The sequence below is a fragment of the Ambystoma mexicanum genome, chromosome 5q (genome assembly GCF_040938575.1).
Source record: "Ambystoma mexicanum isolate Mex_15411 chromosome 5q, UKY_AmexF1_1, whole genome shotgun sequence".
Classification (NCBI taxonomy): Eukaryota; Metazoa; Chordata; class Amphibia; order Caudata; family Ambystomatidae; genus Ambystoma; species Ambystoma mexicanum.
The window spans coordinates 1256364677-1256384981 of NC_090933.1; the positions used below are offsets into that span (position 1 = coordinate 1256364677).

General features: G+C 51.2%; 1 protein-coding gene across 4 annotated transcripts in view; it reads right to left on the reverse strand.

Annotated features, from left to right (window-relative positions):
• Positions 1 to 2542: 2542 nt before the first annotated feature.
• EEF1D (eukaryotic translation elongation factor 1 delta) overlaps positions 2543 to 20305 on the reverse strand; it is a 152183-nt gene continuing 134420 nt past the window's right edge. For all 4 annotated transcript variants that reach the window (XM_069621764.1, XM_069621763.1, XM_069621762.1 and 1 more), the window contains one exon: positions 2543 to 2633. In XM_069621764.1, the coding sequence (XP_069477865.1) occupies positions 2595 to 2633 (39 nt within the window). In that variant the 3' untranslated portion in view covers positions 2543 to 2594. The remainder of the gene's footprint in view (positions 2634 to 20305) is intronic.

Sequence of the window (20305 nt, forward strand, 5' to 3'; positions counted from 1 at the left end):
CTGTGGCAACACACAGCGGCACATTTATAACCACATCTAACAAGACAGGGAGGCATGTACCGTCCGTCCCGTGCCCTGAAGCTTAGCCCCTCAACCCATGGCTCCGGTCAACAGGACACTGGTAACCTTGCCCTGACGAATGACCATCTGACCGCTCACAAGGTGCATTCCTCCTGTGTTGCATTAACCTGTAGAATAACCTATTGGAAGATTTACTAAAGAAGATAATATTGTAATGACTGAATGACTGCGGTGTGCATGGCCTAGGGCAAATAAGTCAGGAAAAGACATACATCTCTGACACTGGCCGCGATGGCACAACAACACCGCCCGGATGAACTCTGCCAACCTGCCAGGCCCAGCCCAACCCACGAGGCTGACCAGTGACGTTCTCCAGCCACGGCCAACCACATCGCAGCAGCACCTATAGTTAGTCGTCGCCACCCAATCCCATTGAAATTGTGCCCCCTGTAGTGTATAGGTTCTTATGACCTTTTTTGTAAATATATACGCCTGTCTTTGCTATTGTCAGACAGAGCGCTCTCGGAGTTTGCAGAGTTCTTTCCATGCCCTATTCTGATTGATAAACTCCCATTTAAGCTCACCCGCACTCTGTCTTGGCTTTATTCCCGATTTGAGAGAGTCCGTCATTGTCTCTCATTGCGGGGAGGATCGTGCTGGCTGGGGACGCTCGCCTTCAGTACACATATGTTATCTGCATTTTTACCAAGGTAGTGGTGGCCTTGCACTGTAAATCCTGCATACTGGGGTGGTTATGCACGGAGAGGTGAGAAATGAATGCAGGATCTGGGCGTCTACATCTTTCAACGTCAGAAAAAGAAATAGGCAAACCAGATAAAGTTCTCTTTTGCCAAAATATGGTGAAAGTAACTTTGAAACAGAACAAGGAGAATGCATGTGTTTAGTTAGAAATCTGTTTTTTAGTTTCCTTGGTTGACTTAAGCAGCCACCCCCGTTCCAGTTTTTTGCCAACAGTGAGACTTTTTCCAAAGCCTCACTGGTAGCTGTAGTTCATGTTGGATCTTTATACATGTTGAACCCTGGGAGCTTCATCAGTTACGACCATCAAACAATTCAGCCCAGAGGCCCTTAGGCAACTGAACATTAGACAGTGACTGCAGGTAACCTGTAGACTAGGAAAAACAGTGATTATTGTATATTGGTCTATGAATGTAAACAAGGGTGCCATCTATGGGCAACATCGACCCAATCCGTCGTACCCTTCAGCAGAGCTATGTAAAAAGTGGACAATGCAGGACTCCTGTACGAGAGGTTTGGCCCCACATTACAGCAGGTTACACTTCTAGCGCTCATGGACATAGCGTAACCACATTAGGGGATAGCAGAGAATGCTGATCCAAACCAGTATTGGCTTTATTAGCTAGCTCCAAGGACAGTTATGATGAATAGACACTCAGGTGGCTCCCTCTGTTTTAGGGAAGATGTCCTATGGTTGGCCTTGAAGCTACTTGCGTGTAATGTGGTTATTCTCGAGTTCTACTTTAACTAAAGAGTACATGTTTCAGTAAACAGTGTTAATTCTATTTTAAAGGGAACAATTAAGCTGGTCTCACAGAAGCCTACCAATGCTGGCAGACAGGCCATTTGGATTGCGACAGGAGGCTAGTAGAAGAGAACACTCCTCCACCCTTGGAGTAGGGCAGCACTGCCCCCAAAGCATATTCCTTTTTTGTGTGCAGATATGTAAAGCTGTACTTCACTACCAAACATCTCCGCGCCTAAGACTGAAGGCAGACTACTCAGTCTTACTACCATGGTGAGAGTCAGGAATAACCTGGTGCAAATTAACATGGCAGATTGGTCATCCCAAACCCTCACGAGAGCACTTGTGTGAATACTTCATAACAGTATGGACGAAGTGTGAAATGATCAGAATAATATTAGTGATTTCATAACTCTGCAAGCTGTAAATTAAGTGGGCTAGACTATGGTTAAACATTTCTGGGCATCTAAGCATGAAGTAGCACAAGAGGTCTAAATACAACATCGTAGAATGTATCATGTATCTGGCATAAACCTAGGAGACAGGATCTTGTGTGCTTGTTCTCATGCTTTAACATCATGCCACGTTTGTCCTTTCCTTGCCACAAATCATCAAGACTTCTTTACGGTTGCTCCAACTGGTTTACAACCACCCCCTCCCCGAAGAGTTTAAATCTCCTGTGACTCGCGAGCCCCTCCCAGCTCTTAGCCATGTTTGTGTGGGTTGCTAAATAGAAAAAACAATTTATGGAAGATACTGGAGCCTAGTAAACTTGCATTTGTTACCTCCATACCCAGTCTTAACAACTCCAATGATGTATTACAGTATTCCAACTTCCAAATTCAGTATACATGGCATCTTGACCCTCTAATCAGATTCCATGACAAAAATGATTAGACACTGGCGTAGAAGAATATGTTGCACAGGAGTTGATTAACCAGGCTTCTGATCCACTCTTTTAGATGCTTAAGTGGGTTTGACAAGAAGGAACTCGATGTAAACAAACAGACCACAATGTTTTATCCTGCATGGGTGACCTTTATTACACTTGCAAAGTCTGCATTTACTCCTAGATCTTATTGAAAGCCGCAATGTCCACACTCTGCACCTAAAATGAGAGAACAAAGCAAACTATTAAAGAAAAGAAACAGCAGAAGCACATGATCATGTATGATGATTTTACAATACAGGAAAGGGGGGCTTGTCCTCGTGGCAAAGGTAAGAATTGCCAGGAAAATGCCCTTCCTTTTGAAGTAAATGCAAAAGGATTTGTTTTCATTGGATTGCAATGTACCCGTTCCTTTCAATTGAGCTTATTCTTTCATCCCGGCATTGACCTTCTAGAACATGCATTGGTGCAGCCACAGTTTGCAGATTTGAATCACAATTCCAGGAAATCTGCAGAAGTTGAAGTTACTTTTAGACTATTTATCACCAGCTCAGGGGCTGGCAGCTGGGGTTTGTAGCACGTGCCAGGAAGCTTACATCTACCTTATATATGTTCTAGTACATGAGTAGAATATACTTGTCCCATGTAGGCAATCAGTGCCGTTCGAGAATATCTTGACACCCAAAGCACAACAGCAGGGTCTCCTAACCAGGAGGTGCCAGTCGTGCTGTTCTAGTACACATTATAATCCATCCTGACCAAGGCAATGAAGCAGATTTTAAGCAATCACATAAGGGGCATTTGTATAAATAAGTATGCACACTAAAACATATCCATCTCACTGCTGCTGGGGTGTCTCTGAAGACTTCTAAGGATATTGTCCGCAGAGCTCAAGGCTTTCCCGAGACCATAATAAACAATACTTTCCTAGAGAAATAAAGGTGAACCAGCATTTTTAGGTCGGGTGACATTTTGAAATGAACAGAAAGCCAGTGCACAAATTTAAGTTGGGTGAAATGGGGTCTTGCTTTTCAAGCAACGTACAAAAACCTGCTTAAGGAGAATCATATACCGAATTAGAGTACTTGCTTTATCAACACGTTGTTTGAATAACACGAGCAGGAAGAAAAATATAGCTCATTTATTTAAATAAATATCAAGAGCCTGCAAAGAGGATACGTATTAGACTAGCTCAACATTCAACACACAGGTGTATTCCACAGACAGTTGTGGCAACTAAAAGATAACATGAATTTAAATCTGAAAATAATTACGTATTATAGAGTGTGACTGGCAGGAAGCACTTGCTATGCTATGCTTGCATCGCAATCTAGTGGTTCAGTGAGAAAACTACAACTTGTTGAACTCTAAATGTGTCAGCCAGATTAAAGCTGAACTCCCACGAGGACACTTGTAAAAGGCTAGTCAGCGTGGTAGGGAAAGACAGGATGAAGTCTTTCACTGGGATTGCATTTTAAAAAGGGAAATGCAGGTTTGCTACACACAAGACACAAGGCATTTCTGACAAACCATGAGTCACTGTGGAATATTGCCCACACTGACAATAAACGTGGTCCCTAAGCAAGCAGGCATGACCATTGTCAAGGCAGTTTAAAACGATTGCGCTAAATGTTTAAATTGGGACTGAAACGCAGAGTTTAATTAAAGCAGATTTGTAAGGGCATTGGCCAATAACACTAACATTGCTGCCCCTTACAGCCATGTCGTCAGACAGGATTAGCAAGCATGACTATCAGACAGAATTAGGACTAAGGACAGCAGCAGGCAAGTGATCAGCAATGTTATTAGCCGGCACGGCATTAGCAATATTGATGTGGGGAGGAATCGCAATAATGACCATCGAGCAAGTTCGCAAAACTGAGGACAGATAGAGGATTTGCTACAATGACAAAATGGCAGCAGATTGTTAAGGAATGATTGCAGTTAATTAGCAATATTGATCTTATACAGTGTTATTAAAAAAGCACGCCAAACTGATTAGCCGTAATGGTTTCATGCACAATTACACAGAATCACACAGTCAACGCAGATGTTTTATTTCGAGTGCAACCGATAAATCCTCACTCCCCACATTTTATATATAGCTCTACCATCCCCTAAAAAAGGCATACCGACACCCTACAAATCCTCAATATGAACCTCCACACAGTCCAACCCTTCCCCCAGACACTCCACATACTTCATATCCTACAGATATTGATTTAAACTCGATCCTTCTCATCAACACACAGGCACATCCCAACCCTCCATCAACAGTAGCAAATTGACATCACCTCACATACCACCCCAACCACCCCTTCCCCCCACAGACAAACATCACTTTCCAACATGTGGTTTTCCATGTCTTATCCCACAGAAGCAATGCCCCACTCCAAGAAGGCCACAGGCACAACCTCATCTTAACCAGGCATGCATCGCTAACATACCCATTAAAAGGCACATCCCACCACCAGCCATTTAGACAACAATCTGTGGAGACAGTACTGCCTGCCATTCACACTCCGACATCCTCTATATTCATATGCCTATAATCCGGTCATCTATTCACTGACAACAGTCCCAGGGGAGGAAATGAGGAGGGAAAGTGAGGGGAGTGAGAAGAGGCCTAGTTGATGAGTTGTTACTTTAGAAATGGGAGGTCTGAATTCTAATCCTACATTTCTCACTTGACAAAAATAGTGTCAACTTTGGCAAATCATTTATCTTAACATAGTTCTGATTATCTGTTATAGGGGGAAGTTGTTCAAATAAGACTGCCAGTTTGAAGTGTTTTATTAAATTAAAAAGACTGCGCAACAGAGGAAGGATATGGGTTTGGGACTAAACTGCATAACTTCGATCCAGAACAGGAAGATTCTAAAGTTGGCTTCTTCTCTTGGCTAAAACTGATCTTGTGCACATGCTTAGACCTAAATCAAACGCCAGTATAATGTGCTACATTAGATTGAAAAGCCTAGATATGAGGGCAGATGCAGACTAGCAGCTAAATTGCTGACTTTAGAACCAGAGACTGCAGGTTCTAATCCATGCTTCCCCTTTCACCAAAATGGTTCAAGGAACAAGTTACTTACCTGTAACTGTTGTTCTCCAGCATGGGTCTGGCATGGATTCACATGCTCATGAATATTCCCCGTCGTCAGGCCGGGAATCCTCGGTATAGAAAAAATCAGTATCAGTTTCGTTTCTGATCTGTCTTTCTCAGTAGTAACCAATCACTGGTCTCTGGGTCATACTGCCCCCAGCCAATGACTGCCCTCTCCCTAAACCCCGCCCCTGGCAGCCATCCTCAGATTTGGTAGCACGTGAAGTGGCAGTATGACCAAGTGAAGAGCCGCAGAGGGGTAGGCGGGAGGGATCCCATGTGAATCCATGCCAGACCCATGCTGGAGAACAACAGTTACAGGTAAGTAACTTGTTCCTTCTCCAGCATGGGGTCTGGCATGGATTCACATGCTCATGAATATAAGAATACATAGCAGTATACACATGCACAACCACGGGAGGTGGCAAAAGGCTCAATATCAAGCAATACAACCACTCAACATTAAGCAACTCTTACCTCCTCATTAGGCTCACCTTAGGCAAACAGGTTGCGCAGCACTGCCTGGCCGACTCTGAACTCCTCCCTGGAATCCCGGTCGACGCAGTAGAATCTCGTGAAGGTGTGCGTCGACCTCCACGTAGCAGCCCTGCAGATGTCCAGCTGGGGCACACCAGACAGGAACGCCGTGGTAGCAACGATCGCTTTGGTCGAATGGGCCCTCGGACGGCCTGGCAACGGTCGGTTTGCCAACCGGTGACAGTGCATGATGCAGCCGGAGAGCCATTTGGAAATGGAAGTCTTCGAGAGAGCCTTCCCTTGATTCACAGGTCCAAAGTTCACAAACAACTGTAATGTCTTCCAAAAACTCTTTGTGCGGTCCACGTAGAACTTCAGCGCTCTAGCTACATCCAGCGAGTGCAGAGTCCTCTCAGCGGGCGACAAAGGCGACGGGAAGAAAACTGGAAACACCAAGGGCTCGTTGAGGTGGAAGTCCGATGGCACCTTGGGCATGAAGGAGGGGTGCGTCCTCAGCACCACCCTCGTGTCGTGAAAAGTCAAGTATGGAGGCTTGCAAGACAGGGCCTGGATCTCTCCTACTCGTCCTGCAGAGGTGATGGCCACGAGGAATGCTGTCTTCCACGACAGAAACTTCAACGGCACTGAATGCATAGGCTCGAATGGGGCCCCCATGAGCCTAGTCAGCACCACGTTGAGCTCCCACGCCGGGCAGGGGCCTTCACCGGCGGGAATGATCGGAACAGTCCTTTCATAAATTCCTTCACCAGTCGATGAGACCACAAGGACGCCCGTCCTGTAGTTCTGGTGTAACGTGAGACGGCAGCCAGATGTACCTTGATGGAAGCGTGAGATAGGCCAGCCTTGGCCAAAGACAATAGGTATGGCAATACTTGAGGGGCCGTAATCCGTAGAGGGTTAATCTTCTGTGCACGGCACCAGATAGAGAACCTCTTCCATTTGTGTCCGTAGCACTTGAGTTGAGGATGCCCTGGCCTTCGCGAGAACCTCTCTGCAGTCGGCCGGGATGTTGTATCCTCCAAACTCTAGTGCTGCAGGAGCCAGGCCTGCAAGTTCAGCGACTCTGGTTCGTGATGAAGAATGGCGCCTCCTTCTCTGGAGAGAAGATCCGCGTCCGTCGGCAGCTTGACTGGTGTGGACGCTGACAAGTCCAGAAGGTTCGGGAACCAGATCTGCCTCGGCCATGCCGGTGCGACAAGGATCATCCTGCACTGGGACCTCTTGAGCTGGTCGACGAGCCGGAGTAGCAATGGCAACGGCGGGAATGCATAAAGGAACAGGCCGTCCCAGGGGAACGAGAAAGCATCGCCCATGCTCCTCGGTTGGGGAAACCTGCTGGCGAACCTCCGGCACTTGGAGTTCGCCGCTGTCGCGAAGAGATCGATCTGGGGTTTGCCCCATCGTCGGAAGAGTCGGTCCACTTGATCCTGGCACAGTTCTGACTCGTGGCACGAGCGCAGCGCTCTGCTGAGTGAGTCGGCGATGGTGTTTTTTATCCCCGCCAGATGAAAGGGTACCAGAAACATCCCTTGGGCGACGGCCCAATGCCACAGATCCTGGGCTTCCTTGGATAGGGCAGGGGATCTGGTTCCGCCCTGCTTCCGAATGTAAAACATCATGGTGGTGTTGTCGGTGAAGATCCTCACCACCTTGCCCTTGAGGGACGGCAGGAAGGACCTGAGGGCCCAGAACACTGCACGGAGCTCCAAGATGTTGATGTGGAGAGAGCCTTCTCCTCCAGGAGCCAAAGGCCTCTCGCGTGGAAACCCCCGGTGTGCCCTCCCCAACCTTCCAGGGAGGCCTCCGTCGTCACCGTCACCTGGTGGGCTGGGGCTAGGAAACCTGTTCCCGCTGTCAGATGAGAGCGGACACCCCACCATCGTATCGCCTGACGGAACGCTTCGTCGCGCGGGATCCTGTCCTCGAAGCTGCCCATCGTCTGGATCCACTGGGCGTCGAGGAATTCTTGCAAGGGCCGCATCCGAAGTCTGCAGTGGCGCACCAGATAAATGCAGGAGGACATCATTCCGAGGAGGGACTTGATAGACCTCACTCTGGCCACGTCCGTGGCCAGCAGACGTTGCACCTTTCCTAGGATGGTCCTTATCCTTTCCTCCGACGGTGAGGCCCGCCGCACCACTGTGTCGAGCTGTGCTCCCAGAAACAGGGCGACTTGCGACTGGGCCAGGTGGGATTTTGTAAAGTTGATGGAGAACCCCAGGTCCGTGAGCAGCTGGACGGTCTTCGCAGTGTGTTCCACGGCGAGCTCCCTTGTCCTTGCCCGTATGAGCCAGTCGTCCAGGTAGGGGTAGACGTGGATCCCCTGCAGGCGCAGACGCGCCGCCAACTGTGCTAGGCACTTGGTGAACTCCCTGGGCGCCTATTTTAATCCGAACGGGAGGGCCTTAAACTGGTAGTGCCGCTCTTTGAACACGAACCTGAGGAACTTTCGGTGTCTCTTTAGAATAGGGATGTGGAAGTAAGCATCCTCCAAGTCCAACGACGACAGGAAATCGCCCTCCTCCAGCTGTCCCAGCACGTGCTGGAGGGTGACCATCCGGAACTTCTGTGCCTTGATGCATTTGTTTAGTCGTCGCAGGTTCAGGATGGGACGCCATCCTCCTGTCTTCTTCTTCTTTACGAGGAAGTATCTTGAGTAAACTCCGGAGCCCCGAAGCCTCTTCGGGACGAGCTCGATGGCACCTTTCCTGCGCATCGCCCTTACTTCCAACAGCAGTAGAGGGACGTGATTTTCCTTCCTGGCCACGGGAGGAATGCGGGGGCCCCTCTTCTGGAACTCGAGGGCGTGCCCCAGGGCGTCCAGCACCCAACGGTCGGTGGAGATGGACTCCCACACGCTGACGAACTTAGTCAGCCGGCCTCCCACCGGGGTGCTTCGGCGGGGGCCCGACCCGACGGTCGGTTCAATCTTGCTTGGAGGCCGCTTTGCCTCCTTGACCACCTTGGCGACGACGGCGGGATCCACCTGACTTGCCGCGTCCCCTGTAGGCCCTCCTGCGAAGAAGACCTTGCCGCTTGACGGTACGTAGAGGACCCGGTCTGCCTCCGGAGCTCCGAAAGGACGACCGTCGCTGTTGGAGCACACCTAGTGCACGGGCCGTCTCCGTGTCCGTCTTGATCGCCTGAAGGGATTCATCAACCGCCTTGCCAAAAAGGTTGTTCCCATCGAAAGGCATGTCCAAAACCTTGCTCTGAACGTCCTGGCGGAAATCCGTCGCCTTGAGCCATCCTCGTCGTCTCAGGCAAACGCTGTTGCCCAACTGACGGAAACCGGTGTCGGCGATGTCCGTAGCCACCGTAATGGCGTGGTCCGAGGCAATCTCACCTTCCTGTAAGATTTCCAGGGCCTCAGACCTCTTGGCGTCCGGAAGGAAGTCCAACAGAGGGGCGATCTTGAACCACAACTCCCTGTCGTAGCAGGCTACGATGGCCAGGGCGTTGGGCGCCTTGATGGTCGTCGCTGCAGATGAGATGACCCGTCGTCCCATCGCATCCAGCTTCCTACCCTCGCCGTCCGGAGGGGAGGTGTAAGTCGAAGCTGATGCCCCCCCGCTTTCTTCTTGGCCGCCGCCGAAACGACCGATTCCGGGGTAGGTTGCACCCTAAGGCACAAGGGGGCAGCGTCTCGTACCGGTCCTTCTTCGCAGGAGCCGTGGCAGGGTTCTTGAGGAGGGCGAGCCCCTCATCCCAGAGGACCGTCTTCCTTTTAGCCTCGCGCCGTTGGTAAAGGAACCCTTCCTTCTTTTCTTCGGGGCAGAGCTGGAAGAGCTTGGATGCTCTGGAAATCATAGCATGGAAGGATCCAATCTCGTCGGGCGGGGACGCCCGGGCAGGGGGCGACGGGGGACACGTCCCGTCGTCGCCTCCGTCGTCATCCGTACCCGTCGTAGTCGTGTCCATGTCTGTATCATCCCCGTGGGTAGTGGACCGGGGGAAGGCAGAGAAGGCCACAGAGGCGGGAGAGGAGGCCTAGGATGCGTCGTCCTCCTCTTAAGTGGTGGGCTCTCCGAAGGTCCTGGCTCCGGTTCCCCCGTCGGGTCTGGCTCAGGTACCTTCGTCGGGGGAAGGGGCAACCTAGTACTTATCTCCGAGCATAAGGACTGGATGGCTGACAAAATGGCCGCCGAGGTATCCTGCGGCACCGGAAACGACGGGAGCGAGGGCTCTTGAGGAGCCTCGTCTGCGTCACCGTCGCCCTCGTCGTCGCCCTCGTCGGGATCCCGCCCGATGGGCTGGGCCTCCGCCACGACTTGGATGAGCTCCTCTTCAGAGGTCGTGTCCGTATCCACGACGGCCACCAACCCCCTCCCTCACCCTTTCCAACGAGGACTTTGTGGGGGTCTTCTCGATGGGCCTGAAAGACAACTCCCTCCGCAGTGGCAGGGAGACTGGTACCTGAGGGCGCCTCCACTGGTGTAGCCTCCACAGGCTGAGCCAGGGCCACGGCGACATCCTCAATCGAGGTTTTAGCAGGGTGAATTAAGGCCAACGTCGCCTTCTGTACGCCTGGAGCCTTCACCTTGGGGGGGAGGTCCGAGCCTCGCTCCCCCTCTGCCGGAATCTTCGAGATCGACCGGGGCCTCTCCAGAAGCTTCGCCGGGTTCTCGGACTTCCTCTTACCCGAGCCAGAGCATTGGCTCGTGGTCGATGGCGCCGGGGAGAATGCGCCCTGCTTGGCAGCCAAGGAGCCCGACCGTTCGGCGCTCCCGGTGCCCGCGGACTCGCGGTGCTTAGCCTTTTGTTGGGCCCCCGTCGCCGGAGCACCCTCACAGGACTTAGAAGACCGATCGGACTTCTTTTTCTTCTCGTCTGGCGGGCTCTTACCTTCCAGCCAGTTGGCGAGACAGAGGTGGCGATCCTTCCTGGTCCGCTCCGACATGTTCCCACAAAACGCGCAGTCCTTTTCCTTGTGCGTCTTGTCCTCATGGAGACAGTAGAGGCATAACGAATGCTCGTCCTCCTTGAAAACGTTCTGAAGCTGGCATCCAGGGCAGGTCCTGAACACCTTCCCGGGCGTCGAGCTCCCTTTCTCCTGGGCCATGTCCGGGGTAGGCTTTGGAACTTCTGGAATCCTCCAAAAGCGTAACTCGACGAAATCTTCACCCTTGAGGGGCGTAGAAACTCCGAAACGGATCCCCGTTGATCGGAAGTAGAAACGGTGGAGCTTGAGGCTCTATTTAACCGAAAAAATGAGAAAATCTCCCAAAAAAAGCGCGAAAACGCAGCAAAAGCTCGAGAGCTAAGCACGAGGACTCCCAACACTTGAATGTGCGGTAAAAATCTGAGGATGGCTGCCTGGGGTGGGGCTTAGGGAGAGGGCAGTCATTGGCTGCGGGCAGTATGACCCAGAGACCAGTGATTGGTTACTACTGAGAAAGCCAGATCAGAAACGAAACTGATACTGATTTTTTTCTATACCGAGGATTCCCGGCCTGACGACGGGGAATATTCATGAGCATGTGAATCCATGCCAGACCCCATGCTGGAGAAACATGGGAATCTCACTGAACACCAGATGGAAGTGCAATATTGCCCTAAACTAAATGAGGAGAAGTTAGCCAAATGGCTAAATCACAAGCTTTGGAAGCAGAGGTTCTGGATCATAATGATGGGCATCACTTTTGTGTAGTAAATGCTACACCTTTATATGCTACATGGACTCCTTGGACACCATTCTTAATAGATTAGTAATCAAATCATTAATTTAAAGTCAGTCTGCATTTAGGTTATGGCAGTTTTAATAGGTGTTTGTGCTTGGTATCAGATTTATTTGCTATGCTATTAAGGGTGCAGGATTGTGTTATGCCACTTTGAAACCCTTACAAATTTATTCCACCAACCCTATTCCCAGTTTCCCTACTTGACCAAAACGTTGAGAATTTTTTCTTCTATACCTACTTCACCTTCATCCAACGAAGGTGGGCATGCTAAGAAAAAACAAAACCAAATAAGAAGCACTACATCAAATATAAAAAGGGAGTCAATTGGAGTAAATGTGAGATCTAATGAAGTGCCAGGTTGCTAACTTAGCAGCCAGAAGATGGTACAAGTTACTTACCTGTAACTTGTTCTCCAGCATGGGTCTGGCATGGATTCACATGCTCATGAGTATTCCACGTCGTCAGGCTGGGAATCCTCGGTAAAGCCCCGCGTCTGGCAGCCATCTTCAGATTTGGTAGCACGTAAAGTGGCAGCAGGACCAAGAGAAGAGCCGCAGAGGGGTAGGCGCGAGCGTTTGCATGTGAATCCATGCCGGACCCATGCTGGAGAAGTTACAGGTAAGTAACTTGTTCCTTCGCCAGCATGGCATCTGGCATGGATTCACATGCTCATGAATAAAGAATATATAGCAGTACACACATGCACAACCACGGGAGGTGGCAAGGCTCAACATTAAGCACCTCATCTTTAAGCATCTCTTACCTCCTGACCAGGCTCACCTTCAAGCGAACTGGTTGCACAGCACTGCTTGGCCGACTCTGGACTCCTCCCTGGAATCCTGGTCGACGCAGTAGAATCTTGTGAAGGTGTGTGTCGACCTCCACGTAGGAGCCCTGCAGATGTCCATCAGGGGCACACCAGACAGGAACGCTGTAGTTTCAGCGATCGCTCTGGTCGAATGGGCTCTAGGACAGCAAGGCAACAGTCGGTTTGCCAACCGGTGATGCAGCCAGAGAGCCTCCTGGAAATGGAAGCCTTGGAGAGGGCCTTCCCTTGGTTCACAAGGCCAAAGTTCACGAACAGTTGTGACATCTTACGAAAACTCTTCGTGCGGTCCATGTAGAACTTCAGCGGTCTAGCCACATCCAGCGAGTGCAAAGTCCTCTCAGCCGGCGACGAAGGCCTCGGGAAGAATACAGGTAACACCAAGTGCTTGTTTAGATGAAAGTCTGACGGCACCTTGGGCATGAAGGAGGGGTGCGTCCGTAGCACTACCCTTGTATCATGGAATGTTAAGTATAGTGATTTACAAGAGGGCCTGGATCTCTCCCACTCATCGTGCAGAGGTGATGGCCACAAGAAACACTGTTTTCCACGACAAATTTCAGTGGTGCCGAATGCATAGTCCCGAACGCTGGACTCATGAGCCTAGTCAGCACCACATTGATCTCCCACGCCGGGGCCGGAACCTTCCCCGCAGGAACAAACAGAAAAGTACTTTGATGAACTCCTTGACCAGGCAGTGTGACCACAACGACAACCACCCTGGAGTTCTGGTGTAGCGGGAGATAGCCGCCAGATGAACCTTGATTGAAGCATGCACCAGCCCTGCTTTGGCCAGCAACAGCAAATACGGCAACACCTGTGGAGCCGTAATGCGTACATGGTCGATATTCTGTGCACGGCACCAGACTTGTCCAACCAGATCCACGTACCCACCTTCAAAAGAACCAAAGCAGGAGGGTCCAGCTTTCAACACATGGCTCTGAAAAACTGGAATGCACTGCCCACTAAACTAAGGAATGAAAGATCCTACACTACCTTCTGCAAAATGTTGAACTAGATTGTTCTGTTAGACCTAACCATTATGCATAAATACGCTGTTCAACTGTAACCTAAGCAACAGCTCAACACATGTATGCTACCACAGTCTTCTACTGCACCTGTCCACTTACTGTTCACCTGGTGTTTGAATGTTCCCAAATTAAGTATTCTGTAACAGCGTCGCAATGCCACAGGGCCGCTGCACACTTTATAAATGCAAATAAGTAATAACAAAAAAAGACTGCGGACCTCTTCCACTTATGTCCGTAGCATTTCAGTGTAGACGAAGCCCTGGCCTTGTGAAGCACCTCCTTGCAGTCCGCCGGGATATCGTATCCTCCAAACTCTATTGCTGCAGGAGCCAGGCCTGCAAGTTCAGCGACCCTGGGTCGTGATGCAGGATTACGCCTCCTTCTCTGGCGAGAAGATCTGCGACCACCGGAAGCTTGACTGGAGGGGACGCTGACAAGTCCAGAAGGTCCGAGTACCATATCTGTCTCGGCCACACCGGTGCAATGAGGATCACCCTGCGCCGGGACCGTCTGAGGGAATCGTCGATGGTGTTCTTCACTCCTGCCAGATGAAACAGGATGAGAAACATCCCCTGGGAAACGTCCCTGTGCCATAGGTCCTGCGCCTCTCCGGAGAGCGCTGGCGATCTGGTGCCCCCCTGATTCTGGATGTAGAACGTTGTGGCGATGTTGTCCGTGAAGACCTGCACCACCTTACCCTTGAGGGATGGAAGAAAAGACTTGAGGACCCAAAACCCTGTCCGTAGCTCCAGTAAATTGATGTGCAATGACTTCTCCAGTAGCCACAGGCCTCTTGCGTGGAGACTTCCGGTGTGCGCGCCTCATCCTTCCAGGGAGGCGTCCGTCGTGACAGTCTCCTGATGAGTTGTGGTCAGGAAGTCTGCGCCCGCCGACAGATGCCTGTGTACTCTCCACCACCGCATTGCTCGACGGAAATTCTGGTCGAGAGAGATCTTGTCCTCGAAGCTTAACAATACCTGAATCCAACGGGCATCGAGGAACTCTTGCAGCGGCCGCATCCGCAGCCTGCACAGCCGAATGAGGTATATGCATGACAACATCATGCCGAGTAGGGACTTGATGGACCACACCCTTGCAATCTTCAGGGTCAACAGCTGTTGTACCTTGCCCAGGATGGCCGCTATCCTCTCCTCTGACGGAGACGCCAGGCACGACACTGCTGAGCCACGATGCCAGAAACAGCGTGTCTTGCAATGGCACCAAGCAGGACTTCGTTCACCGAGAACGCCAGCTCCGTGAGCAGCTGGACGGTCTTCGCTGTGTGTTCGATGGTGATCTCCCTCTATTTTGCTCGGATGAGCCAGTACAGGTAGGGGTATATGTGGATCCCTCAGACACAGCCGTGCCGCCACCGGAGCCAGGCACTTGGTGAAAACCCTTGGCGCCGACTTCAACCAGAAGGGGAGGGCCTTCAACTGGTAATGCTGCCCTTGAACCACGAAGCGCAGAAACCTGCGGTGTCCCTTGTGAATGGGGATTTGAAAATAGGCATCCTCCAAGTCCAGCGACAATAGAAAATCCCCTTCTTCCAGCTGTCCTAGCACGTGCTGAAGGGTGACCATCTGAAACTTCTGGGATTTGATGTACTTGTTCAGATGGCAGAAGTCTAGGATGGGCCTCCAACCGCCCGTCTTCTTGACAAGAAATACTGAGAGTAAACTCTGGAGCCTCTTTGGAACGAGCTTGATCACGCCCTTCTTCAGCATGGCCTGTTCCTCCAGCAGAAGCTGAGGGGCATGGTTTTCCTGCCTGGCCACGGGTGGTATGCAAGGACACTTGTTGGAATTCCAGGGTGTGTCCGTGGGCCAGAGCGTCCAGCACCCAACAGTCGGTGGAGATGGACTTCCACATGCTAACGAAGTCCGGCAGCCGGCCTCCCACCGCGGTGCGCAGGTGGGGGCCTGACGTCACGGCCGGTTCAATCTTGCTTCGCCGTGGAGGCACCGCTTTGGGGACCTTGGCAACGATGTCAACCTCCTCCGGATTTGCCTTGGCCCCTGTAGGCCTCCTGGGCCGAAGAGCGGGACGGTTGACGGTAGGACGATGAGCTTCCGCCGAAGCCCTTGAAGGACCCTTGGGATTTTCCTCTGGAAGTCCGAAAGGAAGGCTGTTGCTGTTGAAGCGTACCAAGGCACGAGCCGTCTCGGTATCCGCCTTGATGGCCTGAAGGGACTCGTCCACGGTCTTTCCGAACAAATTATCCCTGTAGAAGGGCATGTCCAATACCCTGGACTGCACCTCCTGGTGAAAGTTAGTGGCCTTAAACCATCTGGTCGTCGTGATGACCCGTCGTCCCATGGCGTCTAGCTTCTTCCCCTACCTGTCTGGTGGGGGTTGGGGAGGGGGTGGGGGGAGTTGGGTTGCGGGGGTGGAACTTTGTTGACACGGAAGAGTCAAAAGATTTCTTCCTTGCCGCCGAGACAACCAAATCTGGGGAAGGCTGGGACCTCAAGCACTTGGGTGCAGAGTCCAGCACCCTTTACTTCTTTTCGTACCGGTCCTTCTTTGCTGGGGCCGAGGATGGGTTCTTCATAAAATACAGTCCCTCGTCCCAGATGTCATCCAACAGAGGAATTGACAGCACAGTCTTCCTCTTCGCCTCGCGGTGTTGGTACAGGAAAGCCTCTTTTCCTCTGGAGTCAGTTGAAAGAGGTCCGTGGCCCTCGAGATCATGGCATGGAACGAGCCTATCTCGTCGTGCGGTTAGGCTCTGGGCGGCGGAGACGGGAGGCTCCTAACCTGCCGCCATCACCGTGTCCGCGTCCGTATCCTCCCTCGGTGGAGGGGGGGCGAAAGGTGACAAGGCGGTGGAGGATGAACTCTCCTCTTCTTGGCAGGGGGCGCGCCCGATAGCCCCAGTGCCGCGGGATCCTCCGGTGCCGCAGGGTCTTTTGTCGGCGGAAGAGGCATCCTCGTCCGAATCTCAGAGTACAAGGTGTGAAGTGCCTGGAGGATGTCCACTGAGATGTCTGCTGGGGTTGAGGTGGTTGCTGAGGTGGCGGAGGTGAAAGCGACGGAGGCAGCGCAGTGTAGGGTTCTCCAAGTCCTCAATGCCCTGCACCACCTCGACTGTCTCGCCGCCAATCTCGTCATCTCCCTCGTCGGGGTCCATCCTGTAGGCCTTGGGCTTGACGAATTTCTTCTCCAAAATGGTCTGGAGAGTAGAAAGCTCCTCTTCAGAGGAGATGTCCGTGCCCTGCAGGACTACTGTGCCCCCTGCCTTCTTTTCGACCAGGGGAGATGGGCATCGCCGTCTCCGGTGTCTTCTCCATGGGCTGAAACGACGATTCCCTCCTGGCAGGCAGGGAAACTCTCGCCTCGGGGACCGTACCCTGCGAACTTGCATTTGCTCCCTTCGCTAGGGACGCCACCGTACTTTCAATGGAAGGCTTTGCCGGGTGAATCTGTGCTTGCACGACCTTGGTGGAGCTCAGGGCCTTCACCTTGGGGAGGGGGGGGGGGGGGGGTGTCAGCGCTCCGCTTCCCCATGGCCTTCCTCTTCTTCGCCGAACCGGAGTGTTGGTTTGTTGTCGAAGGTGCCAGAGACGATGTGCTCGCCCCTTGCAACGGCGCTCCCAGTGCCCTCAGACTCACGGTGCTTGGCCTTATGTTGGGCCCCCGTCGCCGAGGCGCCGTCAAAGGTCTTAGAAGACCTCTCAGATTTCTTCTTGTGGCTGGGGGAGGCATGCTGCCTGGACTCACCCGTAGCAGAGGCCTTGGCCGCTCCGGTCCTTCATGGTGCAGGGGTCCATCTCCTTGCAAAACTCAGTCCTCCATGTGATTTTGGTCTGGATGCAGGCAGTAGAGGCACATGGAATACCCATCGTCCAAGTAGATGTTCCGTAAGCCTCATCCTAGACAAATCCTGAACAGAGGCGTCGAGTCTTCCTTCTCCTTTGCCATCTCCACGCGGGGTAGGCCTTGAAGAAGCTTCTGGAATCCTCCAAGAAGAAACGACAACAAAAAATAAATTATAAATTGCCCTTGAGGGGCGCAGAAGAATCCTGAAACGGGTTCCCGTTAATTGGAAGATGGATCGATGGAGCTTGAGGCTCGATTGACTGGAAAAATAGAGTAGAACTCAAAAGGGGGGTGAGGGGGCGAGCCATAGCACGAGGACTCCAACACTTGAATGTGCGGTAAAAATCTGAAGATGGCTGCCAGAGGAGGGGCTTAGGTGCAGGGCAGTCATTGGCTGGGGGCAGTATGACCCAGAGCTCAGTGATTGGTTTTTAGGAGAAAGACAGTTCAGAAACAAAACAAACTGATTTTTCTTTTACTGAGGATTCCCAGCCTGACAAGGAATATTCATGAGCATGTGAATCCATGCCAGACCCCATGCTGGAGAATATCCTTTGAGGTCCTCACCCAACCGAAAGGGAGGGGTGGGGCTCCCAAACTTAATTGTACTAGAAAGCTGCAAAGTTGCGTGTTGCCCCACACCTAGAGTGCAGAAATAATATCAATGGGTTCGTCTGGACAATTTACACCTGTATCCCGCCTCAGTCGGAGAATGGCTTTGGGTACCTAGACAAAGGATCCAGCAAACAATCTGCGACCATCCAATCATGGGTACAAGATGGGATATATGGAGGTTGGGCACGGAAATGAAGGGGGTGACAACCAGACCCCCCCCCGTTGAGCCATTTGTGGGCACCGGAAATAAGGGCCGCGATCCCCGACCCAGGAATATTTCAGGCCTGGTTCGAGGCTGGCCTGGAGAGAGTAGGGCAACTATGGAGGAACAGCATGTTTGTTAATATAACTGAACTGGAGGGGAAGTTGGGCTTGGGTGCACTCTCCGTCTTCTCCCATCTCCAAATAAAAGGGGTGATTACTAATGGAAAGTGGAGAGACAACGTACATAGGGATCCAACTCAGTTTGATCAACTCTTGGATAAAAGAACAGAAGCAAAGGGCCCGGTTTCGGCCCTGTGGTGGTGATTACGGGGAAGGGGTCAACTGAACAGCTGAGACGGAAATGGGAGAGGGATCTAGAAGAACAAGTTACTTCTTACCTTGTAACGTTCTTTCGATGGGATGTTCCTCCGACATATTCCTTATCTATGATATTTGTATCTCCAGCTTGCTGGCCTCGGAAATTTTTTCCCCCCCAGTAGAGGGCGCTGTGCGTCGACGTCCGTCGAGTAGGTGCGCCGACGTCATTATGCCTATAAATGGCCACGCGCAGCGTCCGTTGCTCAGTTCCGTTTTGTAGAGTAAAGTAGTTATTGTATGAATGGTTACTACCCTTGAAGGAGCGTAAGCTGCAACCACAAGGGAAATGTTACTGCGGGGATGGATGGGAGGGGCGATAAGGAATACGTCGGAGGAACATCCCATCGAAAGAACATTACAAGGTAAGAAGTAACTTGTTCTTCGAAGGGATTGTGTCCTCAGACGTATTCCTTATCTATGATAGACTCCCATAGCAGTGATATGTGATTGGAGGCGGGAGTAAGAGATGCCATATTACCCTTTAAGAATGAACAGAGTGTAACACAGCTTTGCCAAATCTAGTCTCTTGACTAGAGGAGGAATCCAGGCTATACAATTTGGTAAAGGTATGTGCGGACGACCATGTGGCAGCCGCACATATGTCTCTAATTGGTACCCCTCTTTGAAGAGCTGAGGATGCTGCGATACCCCTGGTCGAATGAGCCCTTAGATTTTGAGGGGGCTCTTTCCCTGTCAGTTTGTAGCATTCCAGAATGGCTAAAATAATCCACCTGGAGATGGTTTGTTTGGTTATTGGTAATCCCAACTTATGTCCTGCGTAACCTACAAAGAGTTGGTCTGCTTGTCTAATTTTAGCAAGTCTACTGATATAAAAACTCAAGGCTCGCTTAGGGTCCAGCCTGTGTAGTCTCTCTTCCTCTTTCACCGGATGGGGAGGAGGATAGAATGAAGGTAAAGTAATCTTCTGAGTAATGCGAAATTCAGAAACTACCTTTGGGAGGAAGTTAGGCTTCACCTGTAGAACTACTTTGTCCTTGTGAACAGTTGTATGAGGAGGTTTACAAGATAGGGCTTGTATCTCGCTAACCCTTCTAGCAGATGTTAATGCTACCAATAAAACAGTTTTGAGGGTGAGAAACTTCAATGAACAAGAGTGGAGTGGTTCAAAGGGAGCACCCTTTAGGAAGTTTAAAACTAGATTTAAGTCCCATAAGGGAACTTGGAATGGTCTTGGAGGGTAAACATTAGTTAGACCTTTCAGGTATTGTATTACCAATGGAATTTTGAAATACGATGGCTCCTCTGCAGTGCGCTTAAAGATCGATAGCGCTGCGAGATAGCCCTTAATAGTGCCAATTTGAAGGCCTGATTTGCAAAATAAAGTAAGAAGGATAACACCGCAGGTGTACCACATGAAAAGGGGTCGATATTCTGTTCTCTGCACCAGCTGCAAAATTTATTCCAACGGCAGCGGTATAGAGATTTAGTTGCTGGTCTTCTGGCCGAAAGCAACACCTCCATGATGTCATCTGGAAGGTCCCAATCCTTGTACCTCAACCTTTCAGATACCAAGCGTGAAGGTTGAGGGTCTTGATGGCTGGATGGAGAACCGGACCTCCCTTCTGCGAGAGAAGATCCTCTCTGTACGGTAGACGAATTGGAGGGTGGATGGACACGTCCAGAAGGTCCGGGTACCACGTTCTCCTGGCCCAATCCGAGGCAATTAGGATCATGGTGTTCCGAAACCTTCTCAACCGCCTGATCATTTGAGG